At 33.1% G+C, this 16837-nt stretch overlaps 1 protein-coding gene across 4 annotated transcripts in view; it reads right to left on the minus strand.

Moving 5' to 3' along the window:
- Positions 1-526: 526 nt before the first annotated feature.
- Positions 527-16837, minus strand: part of GPHN (gephyrin) — a 393108-nt gene continuing 376797 nt past the window's right edge. For 3 of the 4 annotated variants that reach the window (XM_012724553.1, XM_012724552.1, XM_012724551.1), the window contains 5 exons: positions 15637-15710; positions 11367-11431; positions 6730-6833; positions 2682-2778; positions 536-1523 (listed from right to left, as the gene is read on the minus strand). In XM_012724553.1, the coding sequence (XP_012580007.1) occupies positions 1390-1523; positions 2682-2778; positions 6730-6833; positions 11367-11431; positions 15637-15710 (474 nt within the window). In that variant the 3' untranslated portion in view covers positions 536-1389. Of the gene's footprint in view, positions 1524-2681; positions 2779-6729; positions 6834-11366; positions 11432-15636; positions 15711-16837 lie in introns of all 4 variants that reach the window. The other variant, XM_004681769.2, reaches the window with a different exon arrangement.

Below are 16837 nucleotides of genomic sequence, written 5' to 3' on the forward strand. Positions count from 1 at the left end.
ATAGAACATTTATTTTCTACCCTAGAAATATCAAACATCAGTATGAAATACTTTTTTATTACTTGGCTTTATTTATCATTTGGTACCATTTTTATAGGAAGGTCAATTTTTGTTGTTTGCTTTACTAAGTATACTTGAAATATATTTAATCTTTTGTTAGTATAATTTAAAAGGTATTCCTGCATTTTTATTAAAAGAGTCACTGAGGATTAAGTATATTTCATTTGTGGCATTTTCTTTGGCCAGTACAGATTTTTCCATTTCTTACTTTTTTTCTAAATGATCAAAAAATGTCCATATGCTAATCTGTGTTTTCCTGCTTCTTTCCTTATTTTTTCCCTGCTTCATTTCAAAGAACTATAGATGGTGAAATTTGTCTTTAGCTATATTATCAAGCTTCTTTACTGTAAATCTGCTAGCTAATTTCCAGTTATGAATAAAAAGAATAGTCAAAATATGTAAACAAATATATATCAGGTCTTAAATTGGCAATCTTCATTTTTAATAACAAGTCCAAGACAATGAATTTTAAATAATGATCAAGGATTTTTTTTTTATTCATTAAGTTTCAGTATCATTACAGAAAATGTATGGTACAGAGTTGTTTAACATTTTTTTCTTTGCTCTTGATTTCCACATGAATGCTGGTAACACTAATATCTGTACAAGATCAGTCTTTGATTTTATTTTTTGTTCTGTACAATTTTAAATGTATTGGTTAAAAAGGCTGTCAGCACTTTAGGAAGCATTTCCCCCCCAGTTTGTTCAAATAAAAGGTATCCAGTTACTGCCCAAGAGTACTGTGCCGTTAGGATTCTGGGGTGAGAAACCTCCCCAGATGCTCTGCTGGGGAAGGTTTTCCTTGAGGCAGGGCAGGCCTCCACCCAGTCACTCTTCTGTTGGCACTGCGCACATAAACACGAGATACATGATAAAGAACAAGCAAAAGCTCTCTGTAAAGCAGTTATGAAGCATACTAAGAAGGGAAATCCAAGTGTTGCCTACACTAGTATAAATAAGCAGACAGCCTTGATTTAAGAGCATAAGTAGTTGTATTTTAAAGATGAGAAAAACACAAGTTCTGCAGGCACCTACTGCTGTCTACTAAAAGCTATCGCTATCAGACCTAGCATTGAACACACAAAGCAATTTGCAAGAAAGGAAAAATTTGCTTTGATATAATCAGAATAGAGTTGTCTGTTAAGATTTATTTTTAGGAGTTTTTTTTTCTTTAAAAGGTATTTAAATTCTTTTGAAATATAGTTCAAGATGTTGACTATACAGATCAACTTTTATCCAGATCAGAAAAACTAGCTGTGCCGTTGCATATTACAGGATACAGTCAATGATATGTGGACATGCATCAAAGCTTTCTGCCGCTGGCGATCATCATAGCCGCCCAATGACCATAACATCTACCACCTCGCCCTTGTGCAGCTCTACGTACTGCTCTGTCTTTGGAGGTAGCATCAATAATCCGTTGGCGCTGCGCATACTCATCAGACGGCTGCTCATCTGATTACCTAGGGAGAAATACTCTCATTACAGCAGCATAAGCAGCACAAGGAATACATCTGAAGCCCTTGCAGTTCTTTTCAAAATAAGAATTGATGAACAGAAACACAAGTCTTTAAGAGGAAGGGAAGTGACCAGACTTCCTAATATCTTATGCAGGTGGCGATATAACTGCATCCTACTACATTATTATTAATCTTTAAAAAGAAACATTAAAAAATATTGTTTAAAAGAATAAAGCCAGGATTGTGTAACATTACATAAAGTGCCATAGAATTTCTTGAGATACACTGAAATGTATGTGTACCTGAAGAGAAGCCTTTAAAATGCATTAAAATAATACTGATTATATATATATATATGTAAAGTATTATCTATCTATCATCTATCTATCTATCTATCTATCTATCTATCTATCTATCTATCTATCTATCTATCTATATCTATATCAGTATCTACCATTTCTTTAGTGTTTATTAGGTACCAGATAAGATGGGAGGTGTTTTACTTAACTATCTTATTCAACTCTCACAAGACTCAAAGAGATTAGGTAACTTGCCTGCAGTCCTATTAAGTAGTTTGTTACCAATTTGAATGAATAGCAAAGTTTGTGTATTTAGTCAATGTGTTAGCTTACATATTCATATGAAATGACCTTTACTTAAAGGACAAAACAATTTTTCTGGAGTCTTATTAAAAGTTAGGTGAAATATAACTAGAGGAGTTGGGGACATAAGTTTAAAGTCCAGAGAAGGTACTTATGGAAATATGAATGATCAATGTAGATTTTCAGTTCTTAAAATTTACCAGTCTTTATGGCATAGTAGAAGCTTCAGAGAATCACATTATCATTGCATTTTAATCACACATTTCATGGTGATATAGCTATAGTTCCCTCTTTTCCCTATAATCAAATCTATGCTCACGACTTACTGGTTAAACAAGAGATAACATTCTGTAATTCTAGATTTTTATTTAAGATGTTTATCTAGAAAATATGGCTCCATGGAATAATTAGCCCTTTGTTGAAGATATTTTTACTTACTGTCTCTTTATACCATATTGTATAGGAAAAATATAACTCATCTAGTCTTTTCAAAAGATCCAAGGAAAGAGGACCTATGTATATGGGTGTACTGAGATACTTACACATGTGAGTGACTAACCTGTACTTTGTGCCCAAGGCAGTGGTTCTTGGTGATGCCAAGTCAGTATACACCGATGGTATTCTGGGCGAGGATCCAGTTTTACATCACATGATAACTAATTAGTAAAAAGTAAAGGAAACAAATTGATCACCTCTAAAATTACAAAGTGGTGGATGTTGTTCAAAGAATATAATAGGCATGGTAAATTTCTTGGCATTCTATTTTTTCCACTACTGTTACCTTATATTCCTAATACTGGAAGTCCATACGTTGTATTATTTTAGAGGGAAAAGAAAAGGCTAAGAAGTTGCTGCTCACAATGTGGGGAAAAGGGAGATGAAAAGGACAAGGCTTATTCTTCTATCTAAATTAATGGGTATGTGGACAGATTATCTGTCCACATACCCATTAATTTAGATAGAAGAATAAGCCTTGACCTATGAATTCAGATTTTGTCAACACTGAAAATAAAGAAGGTGGACCTAAACAAAAAGTTCAATATCCATTTATTTGTATGTTTACCTGTACACCCATTAACTCATTTATCTGGTAAATTTTGAGGTGCTATTCAGTTACCCATTCTTTAAAATATCTTCAACATAAAAAAGGCTAGTTACTTTTTTCTAGTGTTATATTACTGACATATAATTTCATTAAAGCAAATAAGAGTAGTCTCTACCAAATGTTATACCATTTTACCTTAGTTACATCACTAAAAGAATTCCTCTGAATGAGTCTTTGCTGTGGAATGGCAGCTTTCATATCTTTTTAACAAGGACAAAAATATTTTCTAACACAGCAACTTTAGCTGACACACATAACATAGAATGACTAATCAATCTTCAACCTGGATCCATTATTTTTTTTTAAATCTAGGTAAAAATAATTCATCTTAAAGTCTGATAAGAAGTCAGTGCCTATGAGATATTCTTTGAACAATTTTATAAAGTGTAATTAGATTAGTTAAATGTTGGCAGAAAGGAGGACTTGTTCCAGTATATAGGGAAATAACATTTTCTATTAGCAAATAATCATTTAAATTATTCTATCTTAAAATTGTCTAGAAATCACTGTTTAACTAAAACAGACATTGCTCATATCAGATGACATGATTAAAATGTGAATATCCTGGAATTTTTGATTTAAGTAAAATTATTGCCAATTCATTCTAATTACTACATTTTAAAACATTTTAAACAGTCATTTGGATAATCCATGCTTTTCCTCTGGAATGCAGAATAAAATTCAGTTTGAGGGTATTTTTTTTCTTGATTAAATCACTCAAATCTTTCACTTGATATAGCTTATGTTTAACTCTATTTCAAATCTACTCAGAGGATTTATTTCTAGATTATTTTGTGCTTGTTTAGGGACAAAAATTAAAAGAAATTTTGGCAACAGAAAAAAGAATATAGATTTTCTTAATGTTTAATTCTGTGTATTATCAGAATAATATTTTGTTAATATTGTCTCTTTCTTGTCTATATTTTTCCTATCAATTAATCATAACATTTTATCATATCTGATTTTATTTCAGAGTTTTTGAGAAGTAATGATTTGGATATTAAGGAAAGTGGATATGTTCCTGCAAAAGAATAAAGTTGGACTACTACCTTACATAAAACACAAAAATCAACTAAAAGTGGATTGAAGGCCGAAATGTAAGATATGAAACTACAAACAACTTTTCTTTTAACTTCTAAAAGAAAACATTGGATTGCTTTTTGACACTAGTTTTGGCAATGATTTTTTGGATCTGACAGCAAAAGCACAGGCAAAAACACCAAAAATAGGCAAGTCGGATTATAGGAAACAAAAAAGTTTCCATGTAGCAAAAGAAACCATCAGCAGAATGAAAAAACAACCTAAGTAGGGGGAGATGACATTTTCATACTAATTAATAAGGGGTTAAAGTCCAAAATATATAAGAACCTCTTGTAAGTCAATATTTACAAAAAAGTCAAATAATCTGGTTGAAAATTAAGCAAAGGACTTGACTAGATATTTCTCCAAAGAATACATTCAAATGGACAAAAAATATGTGAAAACATTCTCAGCAACAGTAGTCATCAGGGAAATACAGATCAAAACCATAGTGAGATATCACTTCAGACCTGTTGGCCATTAACCAAAAATATTATGTAAATAAATAACAATAAAAGATGACAAGTGGTATTAAATATACAGAGAAACTGTTCCACCTTCTGTAAAAAAAAAAATATATATATATATGCAGAGAAACTGGAACCCTTATGTGGAATGATTCTGCCGCTATGGAGTTTCCTCCGAAATTTTGAGGTTCTTCAAAAATTAAAAACAGACCTATCATATGACATATGATTCAGCAATCACCCTTCTGAGTATGTCCAAAAGAAGTAAAATAAGGATTTCAAAGAGATATCTGCACCTCCATATTCAATGTAGCATTATTCACAATAACCAAGGAATGAAAAATATCTGCCTCTCCATCAACATGAATGGGTAAGGAAAATGTCATGTATTATTTACTCTTAAAAAAGAAGGAAATCCTATCACTTGTGACAACAAGGACACGCCTAGAGTATATTATGCTAAATGAAACAAACTGGTCACAGAAAGACAAATACTGTATGATTCACTTTTGTTAGGTATCTAAAATAAACTCATAGCAGTAGAGAATAGAATGGTGGTTGCCAAGGACCGAGGTGAGGTATTGTTGCTTGGTGGGTATCTAGTGTCTGTTTTGCAAGATAGAAAAATTCCAGAGGTCTACTGTATAACATAGTACCTACAGTTACTGCAGTACTTAAACTATGTTAAGAGGATATGTTAAGAGTTCTCACGTAATATGTTCTTAGCATGAGACAAACAAAACAAACCACAAGAAGATCATGCTCAGTGAAATAAGCCTGAAAGAAAAAGAAAAATTCCTGATGGTGTCACTTTTACCAGGAATGTAACGGATCAGGGAGAAAAAGAAGTAATTAAAGTAAAAAACAAAAACAAGCAACTATAAACCAGAGGTATTCTGCAGGAGTGGGGGAGTGGAGAGGGAAGGGGGAAGGGAGTAGAACCAAAATAAGGGTGGGAAGAGCACAAGGGACTATGGTGTTGGTGAACAGATGACATGGTGGGAATTCCATCAGGACTATAACCGAGATGAAAAAGCATATATTGTATAAAAATGAAGAATCATGTAAAATATATATAAAATTAAAAAAAAAAAGCCATAACCCCCAAACTCAAAAGAAAAAAACAAACAAAACAGCATAAAACAAACCACAAGAAGTTGCATGGAATATTTTGGAGGTGATGACTGTTTAGTGCCTTAATTGTGGTGATGGCATCCTGGGTGCATGCACATGTCCAAACTAATCAAATTGTATACATTGAATGCATATATTTTTGTACATCAGTTACACCATAATAAAGTTTAAATAATAAAAAGTAGTGGCTTGGTATTATGGGTTATATTGTGAAGAAAATTATTCATTAATTTTGTAGAAGTTTGTTTTACTCACTAAGTTGAAAGTAGTAAATCAAATTGAAAGTCCTGGCAGAGAAAGGCAGTTTAATTTTTAAGTGACTTCTATCATAATTGTAATTCTCAACCTTGGTAGTTCTTATCTAAATAACATAGTCACACTTTCTTCTGGCCCAATAGAGTCTCTTTCTAGTCTTTTGTCTTTACCTGAACAGCTTAAAATGCATCTACCAGTAAGTCCACAAAATAACTAGTAGGTCAACTGTTCTCTGTCAGTTTATACCAAGGAAAGAGAATTCTGGTCTCTAACTCCATGTAGGTTTGGTAGTAAGGCACATTCTACTAACCACTTTGTCATTACGTATCTACTTCCATATGGACTTCCAGATGAAGAAAATTGTTCACCTCAGAAATTACAGAAAAAATGTGGGAGGGGAATAAAAGTCAATGAAAGTTTTCTTCTTCAACTCGAAGGGGTGATTATAACTGCATGTTCTCTCAATGCTAACACACACAACTCCAAGTGTTTCTTTTGGGAAGTTAGGAAGTCATGTCCTTATTATTTGGATTCAGTTTTGATGACTGCTCATTAGAAAATATTACCCTGGCTTTGATGATGGTTGGTCGAGGATCCAAGATGCCCTGCATCTTTCTCAGTGCAGGCACAACAAAGAGATTGCAGGTGACAACAGCTGACACAGGATTCCCTGAAAGTCAATAAGGCAGTTATTTATTGTACTCTCATAAAAATACCAGATAATTATGTCTGTCTATAACTTCAGGTTTTATATAGATGGAAGCAATGAAAGATATAAATTACTTTGAATACAAAAGGATGTCAGAATAAAGCTATAGTCAACCAAATGCTACAGAAAGTATGAACATTTGGGTCAATCAGTAAAATGCAGAGACTTCTGATGTCCAGAAGCTGTTCAAGATCATTTATTTCTGCATTCCTGAGAGCCATAAATACTAATCTTGATAATTTCTGAAGCAGTTTCTAACTTGCTATTTTCAACATATTTTCATTACCATAGTAATATAGCATCAGTTTCAAAGAATATGAAAATAGAATAAGCATAAAGAAATTTACCCATAACCCTCTCTACCCAAATATCTATTAAAAATACAACTAGAAAATTTAAGGTATGAAGGATTTGTATGAATACTATTATGCACCTTCAAACTCAGATGTTGAGGTCTTAACCCACAAATTAACTGTCTTTGGAAAAAGGACCTTCAAAGAGGTAATTAAAATTACACGAGGTCAAAGAGTGAGCCACTAATCTAACAAGACTGGAACCCTTAGAAAAAGAGGAAGTTGAGATCCCATAAACCACACTTGTATGGACAGTTAATCTTAACAAAGGGAAATGGAAAATTGTGAAGAAGGAAAGTTTCTTCTACAAATGATGTTGGGAAAACTAGACTGTCACATGTAGAAAAATGAAATTAGACCACTCTCTTACACCATACACAAGAATTAACTCAAAATTGATTAAAGATTTGGATGTGAGAACTGCAAATAAAATACACAGAAGAAAACAGGCAAACACTCCACAACATTGGCCTCAGGGATCTTTCTTGTATTTGACACCAATGGCAAAGAAAACAAAAGCAAAAATAAACAAATGGGGACTATATCAAACTTAAAAGCATTAAACAGTGAAATAAACTATTAACAAATTGAAAAGACATGAAAATTGATCAGAAAATACTTACAAATCATACATCTGACTAAGAGCTAAGATCCAAGATCTAAAAAGAACTCATACAACGCAACAGAAAGAAAACAAATCACCCAGCTGAAAAATGGGTAGAAAAGCTATAGATGACATATAAAAGGGGAACCGGCTTATGAAGATGAAGATGTCTGTTCAACATCACTTATTATCAGGGATACATCACTGTATAGGGGTACACAGGGATTTGCAAAGCAAGACCATCTCACACCTGCAAGAATGGCCCCCAACACTAGAATCAACAACTGTTGTAGAGGGTGTGGAGAAAGAGGTATCTTATACACTGTCAGTAAGAATGTAGACTGGTACAGTCCACATGGAAAAACAACATTCAGATTCCTCAAAACATTAAAAGCAGATCCGCCATACGATCCAGCAATTGTATTCAATGAATAAAGATGTATTCACCAAAAGAACACAAACACTAATTTGAAGGGATATATGCACTCCTATGTGCACTGTAGCACTATTTACAATAGTCCAGTTTTGGAAACAACTTTAGGTGCCCAATGATAGATGAATGGATACAGAAGATGAGGTGTGTATACAAACACACACACACACACACACACACACACAGAGGAATACTATTTACTATTCAGCTATAACAGATGATGAAATCTTGTCATTTGTGGCAACATAGATGGAACTGGAGAGGATTATGTTAAATGAAATGTCAGAGAAAAAAAAATACTAGATGACTTCATTCATATGTGAAACTTAGAGAAAAAAAAAGAACAGACAAAACTAAACCAAAACAAAACCTAGAAATATGACTGTAGAATTGAGACTACTCAGAGGAGAGGGGATGGGAGGCAAAAGAGGAAGGAGCCCAATGGACTATGGTGAATGCTAATGAATGCTTTGGTGGTTGAAACTTAAATCTGAGGAGGTAAGAACTCATATACAATATTGTAAGCTAATATCACATAAATATAAAATAAAAATAAAATCCAGAACAACAAATAGTCCTATAATGTTAGAAGTTAAAAAAAAAAAAAAGCACAAAGTATGGTATACCAGGAGAGTGAGTACTCAGCAGAAAGGGTATGTGAGGTCACAGTGGAAGGTGACTATCTGCAAGTCAGGAAGAAAGACCTCAACAGAACCAACAGTGCCATCATCTTGATCTCAGATTATTAGTCTTCAAATTAATTTCTGCTGTCTGTTATTCATTCATCTAGTCTGTGACATTCTGTTATGGAAGCCTGAGAATACTAATACAAATACCAAGATCTTTTAAAGTTGCAAGAAGTGTTTGAGAAATGTAACTGCTCTTCTCCAAGAAAAAATATGAGCATGTCATGGACTTCAAAGGGAGGAAAAGTAGACTATGAAAAAAACAACAGGGCAGAGAATAACAAATTTAATTTCCTGTGTGGGACTGGTAAATTAACTAAGCTGAGTGACCTGATGAGTTACAAACCTTTTTGTCTAAATTTAGTCATTGATAAAATGGAAGTTTTATACCATATGATTCTCAATATTCTTGCTGGTTCTAAAATTCTAGCTTTATTAATATATACAGTTGTATAGAGTATGTATGCATACACTAAGGGTGGGACATGGGTAGTCACTTTTTAAGTTCTCATGACCTAGCTACATGCTGCTAATTACATCACTGAAGTGAAAGGCAATGGTTCATTCAACCCATTATTAGTTAAAATCATACCTTTAATTTCTTCTGTCCACAAAAGCAGCTAAGAATAGATTTTTTAAGTTGTAAAAAATGATAAGTGATACTAATAATTTCAATAAAAAAAACGCAGCAAGCTCTAATGAGAATTGATTACTTTTCCCAAGCCATTGTTAAAAATAGTTACAGAACTCCTATTGTTTTATAACATTACTCTATAAAAAGTAAGCTGCTTTATATAAGAAAAAGGATTGGGAGGGTGTTTTCTGAAAATTACAAACTGATTATTTCACAGAGAGGAACATGGATAACATTTCTTAAAGTTTATTTGTATTTTTGAAAATGTTACTACAGCAACTTAAAAAAAAACAATAAAGAGCAAGTAGCTACTCAAAACTTTTAAACTGTGTTAAAGCAAATCAAAGTTAGTAATGGTTTTAAATGCATGGCCCTCAGGAAGGTAGAAATACAATTTAAAATTTTAAATTCTTATAAAAGAAAATACTTCTTGACTCACAATCTAAACATGTGAATTGTTGCTGCCCTCTTTTGGTTCCTTCAGGTGGAGCAGAGAAGATGTCAAAGTATCAGTTTGAATATGCGTTTTTATTAACTTCTTTGGCAGATAAACAGTACTTTGTAATGGTGAAATAAACTCCAATTCTAATAATATTTGTTAAATTTTCACTACATATTTAGGTCAACTCATACCTGTACACAAAATAAACAGCAAAATAAGGCCTCTTTTAGGCAAAATAAAGGCTAAGAGGGAGATCATACCTCTTTATATGATTTTTTTTAAGTATCCAAGGATATACTAACTGTTCTAAAGACATTTTGTGAACTACTTTACTTACATGTACTTTCTCTTACAATTTACTTGTATCATAAACATTTAGTCTATGTTTATAGACACAATTTTTAAAAATGTTCTTGCAGTTCTAAATTATTCTGCCTTTCTTACTTTATAACTCTTTTGAGATTTATTATATAAAAATCAGATAAACATCCCAAAGCCACCAGATTTATGTAGCTGAAAGTTGTTAAGTAGGTAATTTTTTGAAGAAATTTGTGTGAAAAATACAGAATGGGATACTGTTACCGATCAGAAGATAATTTTAAAAATTGACCAAATAAGTAGATACATAAAACTTCTAAACTGATTAAGAATTTACCAAGATTAGTAATGGCTACAGAGCCATGGATTTAGATGAATAGGCAAAAATCAGCAAAAAATTGAATGCGGAAAGGTCTTTCCAAACTGAACTACTTTACCTTTTCTATATCCGCACAAGTACATTTCTGTTCAAAAGGGAGTAGAGGGTGGGGACAATGATGTAGTCAAGTAGTTGAGAAGCTCTACTACTAGTCATGCCTCTTTTTCCCCTCTCTTTCCCCCTACCAGTCTGAATCTGGCAAGGAAAAACGGCAGTTTTGTATTTTTTGCTCCACCATTTGCATAAGTGATTCCAGGCTCTTTGGCTCTTTGAATACAATAATTCTAGCAATGGGAGGTGACTGGTCTGCTTAGGCCAACTTCCTATAATGAAAAGTACACCAGGAAGTTCTAATGACAGCTAATATTCAACTATTATCTTACAATTTAGAGTATGTTTTGAATATACTATGTAATTTAGCTTTCACACCAACCCTATGATGCAGATATTAGCCCCACTTATAGTTGAAGAAACATCAACAGAGAGGTTAAGTGATTGTTCAAGTAAGTAAGTAAAGTTGGAATTTGAGCCCAGGTCTTTCATATTCCACATCATATATTTTGATGGGTATTTATCATCACCTAAGATTAAAAAGAGATTTGGATCATTTCTTAAGAAAAAATAAACTATTTCAGTTATTCTTACCTGGTAGTGCAAAGATTATTTTTCTCACACCATCAATATCCAAAGTTGCAAATGTTGTTGGTAGGCTAGAGGAAAAATAGAGGTTACCTGTTAGTAACTTCTAAGTATTTGCAATAAGTAAATTAAGTACTCCAGTTTTTTTTTTTTTTTTAGTGGCTCTCCTTACAGATAATTTACCATTGAAAAAAAAAAAAGCACAACTTTTCTCTTGACTCTGCTTTAAACTTTTACACCCTAGGTGTTTCAAGAGTAATCAATTTGTGGTATCTTTTGTTTTGAAATAACTAAACTAAGTGTTATCTGTAGCTAACTTTCCTCCTCTCCTTCCTGCCAGTGTCATTGATGTGTATTGCAAATCTAGGAGTTTCTGTATCCCTCCAGATAATAAGGTCTAAACTATTTTGCGGGAGATTAATAACAATCGTTCCATTATCAGATAAATGCCTACTGAATGAACAAGATGAGTAGTTCTGAATTCTTTAAAACTATACTCAGCAATAAACATAAAAACCTCTCTTTTACAAATGTTTTTTAGGAATGTGAAGATAAATAAAATATCATGGCAGGAACAAAATTAAAGTGATTATAATTAAAAAATATTTTAAAATTACACCTCCTCCACATTCTGAAGTGAATCCTTATGGTGGATTGATGCAGAAAGGGGTAAGCGAGTTTCAGGGAAGAGTGGGCACGAAGGAAGGGGGGAGGCGACAGGAAGGGGAAAGACAAGAGCAGGTGGGGAGGAAACACAGTGGGCAAGGGTGGTGGAGGGAGTGCTATGGTAACTACATCTGAAGGAGGGGATCCTAAATTTCCAAAATTCCAACAATGTAGACCAACTTTACCTCAACTAAAACAAAAAAAGAAAGCAACTTTTTTTTCCTATTGATTGCTGTTTATACAGAAATTCAGCTCAAATTTTCATTATTGAAACTTGAGTGATGCTTAAGAAATGCTTAAGTTTTCATACAGTTGAAAAACACTCTTTTAAGCACCAGACAGTTTTAATTTTTTACATATTGGCCTTCCAAAAATGGATCACTCATTCATTACTTCTTGCAGACAAAACATTCACTGTTTCTTGATGATCCACAACAATCATTATTAACTTATTGTACTTTGATAATAATGCAGTGATGTTGGGTCAGATGATATTATGTATTGCTTTACCTATAAATCATAATCCAACACACACTGCTATTTTTCTGAAGTTCTTCTTTCTATTGTTTTCCCTTCCCTCCCTACCCCCCTTGGATTCCCTAAATGATGGGCTGCTACCATTGATTCTAAAGCTAGCTTTAGATTTGAGTACTAGAAAGTAGTACTAATAGATATATTATTAGAATGCTAATTATAGCAATAATAAAAATTACTATTTCCAAAGAGATACCTATGCATCACACTTGATTATTTCACTTAATCCTCACAATTCTGTGAGGTGACAATTATAATCCCATTTTACAGATTCGGAAATTGAAACTCAGAGATTAAGCAATTTGACCAAAGTTTTTCTAACTTTATGACTCCTCTGAGTCCCTTTTGCTTATTGCTCATTGCTATTTTAGAAAAATGAGATTAAATTGTTATAACAATTTATGGATAGGTTATTTAGTAATGATTGTTACTGTATGATAAAAATAATTTCCAAGACACATTGTCAATGACAGCTATGTTGACTGTAGAATGGCCCATAAAAACTGTGGATGATTAGTAGACCTGGCTGATAATACTTCAAGTGTACTTTTTTTCAGTATCTCTGTGTCTAAAATGAAAGGTTGTTTTCTGAATGCACTGTATGTTGGAAGAGCAAAGCTAAATTATTCTAGACTTTTTAAATTTTTCTTGTTCTACTTTTAAAATGCAATTATATCCAAATATTTCTTAACTCTAGACAAGTGTGAAAAATTATGGTAAATTAAAGTAATTTAATTGATTTAAAGCTTCTTCATTAAAACAAACAAAAACATACAATAAAAGTGAGAAGGGGATGTATAATACCTTCCTTCCTTACTGTATTAAGCTAATTTATCTTTTGCATCTTATAGGCAGATAGAATGATTTGTCTAAAGTGATTAATTTTAAAAGATTCTGTCAAAACAAAATATTTTTGTTTTAAAGTTACGCATTGCTATCATGAGTGTCCGTTTGCTAGGCTGTGAAGTTTTTGTTTAAATGAAAAGCTCTTTCCTTCAAACTCAACACCATTATTCAATTCTCTTGAGATCAAAATGTAATGGCATTTATATAATGACTTAAGTCACAGTGTTATGACTTTAGGGAAGGTCAAAACATTTGCAACTGATGAAATTAAAGTTGAAGTGGTAAGTAAACAATGGATTGAAAATAATGTGTGAGCAGCACATTGACATGCTGTGGTGCTGTTTTCTATCTACTCAAGTTAGCACTGCCATAGGGATGGGGGAGAAAAGCCTGTGTACCCATGGCATGATACTTACTTAGATAAAATGTTCTTAATCATCCCAATTTAATCGTTTCAGTAATAAAAAAGCCTAGGGACAACTATAGAAATATAATACCAGGAGTTCTAAATCCTGTCAATTGTGGAGAAAGCGTAAAGGGATAATTACACATTCATACTTAAGTGGTAAAATCATGGAGGAAAAAGCCTGACCTCTAAAACTGACACTAGCTACCTGATAAATTAGGGAGATTAGGAGGGCTGGCTTAACACTGAAAAAAGGATTTCTGGAATTTGCGATGGAAGTGTGTTGGAATACTCCTTTGAATGAGGGTATCAAAGGTGTACAGGGTTACAGGGGTCTGAACACGTAAACTATTGCTTAAAGATATGTCCACACATGTTCAGCCACACCGGTATTTGTCATTATTTGAGAATTTACAACAATTACAGAACTTCCAGCAGCTCTTCCACAGGTAATGTGCAAAATTTTTGTATGTGGTTGTTTTTCTTTCCTTGTGGGAATCAGAAGCATTATGAAATACTAATTATGAAGTACTATTGTAAAGGCAAAAAATTAAATCTTTACCTAATCTGGACCTTATATCTAATTCCTAGTCTAAAGATATATTGGTGAGAAGGAAATATTTATTACCACTACAGAAAGCAGTCAACCAGGGCAACTGGTGGTGCAACGGGTTAAATAAGCACCACAGTATGAAGCTCTCTGAAGCCACTGCAACACAAGTTTGACCAGTGGCCAGGGAGCTGAGCTGACCCACATGGCATGGCAGACCTTTCCTGACCCTCCCGCTGCTTGCCTCAGCAGTGTATTTCTGTAGATTTGCCTGTTCTGTTCCCTACTCTGTCTCTGGTGAATCCTCTTACCCACCACATCTCTGGCCTGTACCCAAGTTCTGAAAACATAAATAATAAATAAATCTTTAAAAAAAAAAAAAGCAAGCATTCAACCAAATACATTTCTCAGGAAAAGTCAATGACCTAACAAAAGAAGAAGTGGGAGTAAATGTTCAGATTTAGTGAAGATTTAACAAATACAGCAAAAGTGGATGTGATTGGAATCCTAATTCAAACGAAACATAATAGGACATTCTTTTTCTTGACATTTAGGAGAATTTTGAATATGATCACTCATATTCAAATGATATGGTACTAGATGATATGGAAACATTCTTATTAATTTTGTAAGGTAGATAACACTAATGTAATTACATAAGTGAATGCTGTTTTTATTATTTGTGATATATACAAAAATGACATGGTGTATAGAATTTGCTTTAGAACAATCTAGCCTTTTGTCCTTCCAGAAAGGTACGAAGGAGATTGATAAAAGAATCATGGGAAAACGTTCTGAAGTTAGGAGATGGATAAACAGAAGTTTCATTATTCTCCCCATGTAGGTTTGTTTATGAGAATTTTTATACTAAAATATTACTAAAAAGAGAGAAAGAAGCAGCATGGAGAGAAAAGGAGAAAGAAGGAACAAGACATGGGTATTAAGGGGAAAAAAAGTTTGGAAAGGTTTGCTTTGTTTTGTTTATTTTTTTGTTGTTCAATTATTTTACGTAACCAATCTATAATTTCTGAGAGTAGACCAGTCCAATTAAAAAGCTGCTTTGCTTTGATGATAGCAAAACCAATGATTCATAAAGAAGATGAATTCCCATTTTAAATAGGAGCTACATTTCTGCAAAGATTTCTAATACTACATCTAATGTTTATTTCATTAGAATAATTCATAATAGAAAAAGTAAAAGAAAGCATTTAAAATTACTAGTCAAAGCAAGTCAAGTCAACCCCATATATGCGATAATAAGATTATTTGCATACCCTGGTTTCATAAAAACCCTGCCAAAATGGATCTGAGCATGAAGATCAATGTCCAGCACCTGCTTGAGATAGTCCTGCAAATATGAAAAATAATCACTTTATTTTCAAGTATTCTAATATATTTCCAAAGCTTTAGAAAATAAAATAAACTAGATTTAAAGGAAAAGAAACACCTTGTATTACTGAAGTTAATTTTCTTAAGACAAATACTTCTTTATCTCTTCGTTCCTCACTTATTCATTCAGTCATTAAATAAAAATTTATTTACTGAGCACCTCCTGATATATGCTGACAGCCAGTCTAGGAACAGAGGGATATAACCTTGAACAAAGGAGACAATGTCTCTGGCCCCACAAAGAAGTACATTCAAGTAGGAGTAGCTAGCTAATAAACCCAAACCACATGAACATATAATATCATTACTGGGTACGTTATTGTCCTTTTTTAAAGGGTAAACCTTCTTGTCAGAACAGTACACTTTATGGGTGGCTTAAACCTGGGGAAATTCTTTTCCGTGATTCTTGAAATGAATGCCATGAAGGAAAAAAAACTGAACTATATTACCTTTTGGGGTCTCCATTTTGTCCTCTCTACTGATTTTGATTCTGATTTTATTTCTGTGCATTGCCCTTTGTGGCATTTGATGGCAAATTTGGTTTTATAGTATAATCATCTGTTTATCTTGCTGTGTGAGTGTGAATTATTTCCCTATCTCTGGAGGGCACATAAACTTTATGCCTACCAGATGATCATGCAAAGCTAGCTTTGTCATGTGCTAGGGATCGAGGTGGCCCCATATCCTGGCCCCTTTCCATCTGATTCTGAATGTGACAAAAATGCTGGCTGGGGTAGTGGGACCTGTGGGTCTCTCACTCTCAACTTTCTAGTTTTAGCAGGTTCTGGAGAAAGAGGTCTTGACCACAGAACCATAATAAATTTTCATTTGCCAGCAAGACAAAACAATACAAAACACCAAAACAATTATATTGTCTCTGGAAACTAAAGGCCCTCTGATCTGATTGATTAGAATTAAATCCTTAAGTAAACAGAATACTCCTAAAGTACCCAGATAATAAGGAAATTTAACATAATATTTTAAATGTGCTGCACTAAGAAAATTCTAATAATTATTAGAATCAAAGTTTGCATAGTTAAGATGAAATACTTCAATTATTTTGGTTATTAAGAAAACCCAGCAATA

The sequence above is a fragment of the Condylura cristata genome, unplaced genomic scaffold (assembly GCF_000260355.1).
Source record: "Condylura cristata isolate star-nosed mole 26May11 unplaced genomic scaffold, ConCri1.0 scaffold00013, whole genome shotgun sequence".
NCBI lineage: Eukaryota > Metazoa > Chordata > Mammalia > Eulipotyphla > Talpidae > Condylura > Condylura cristata.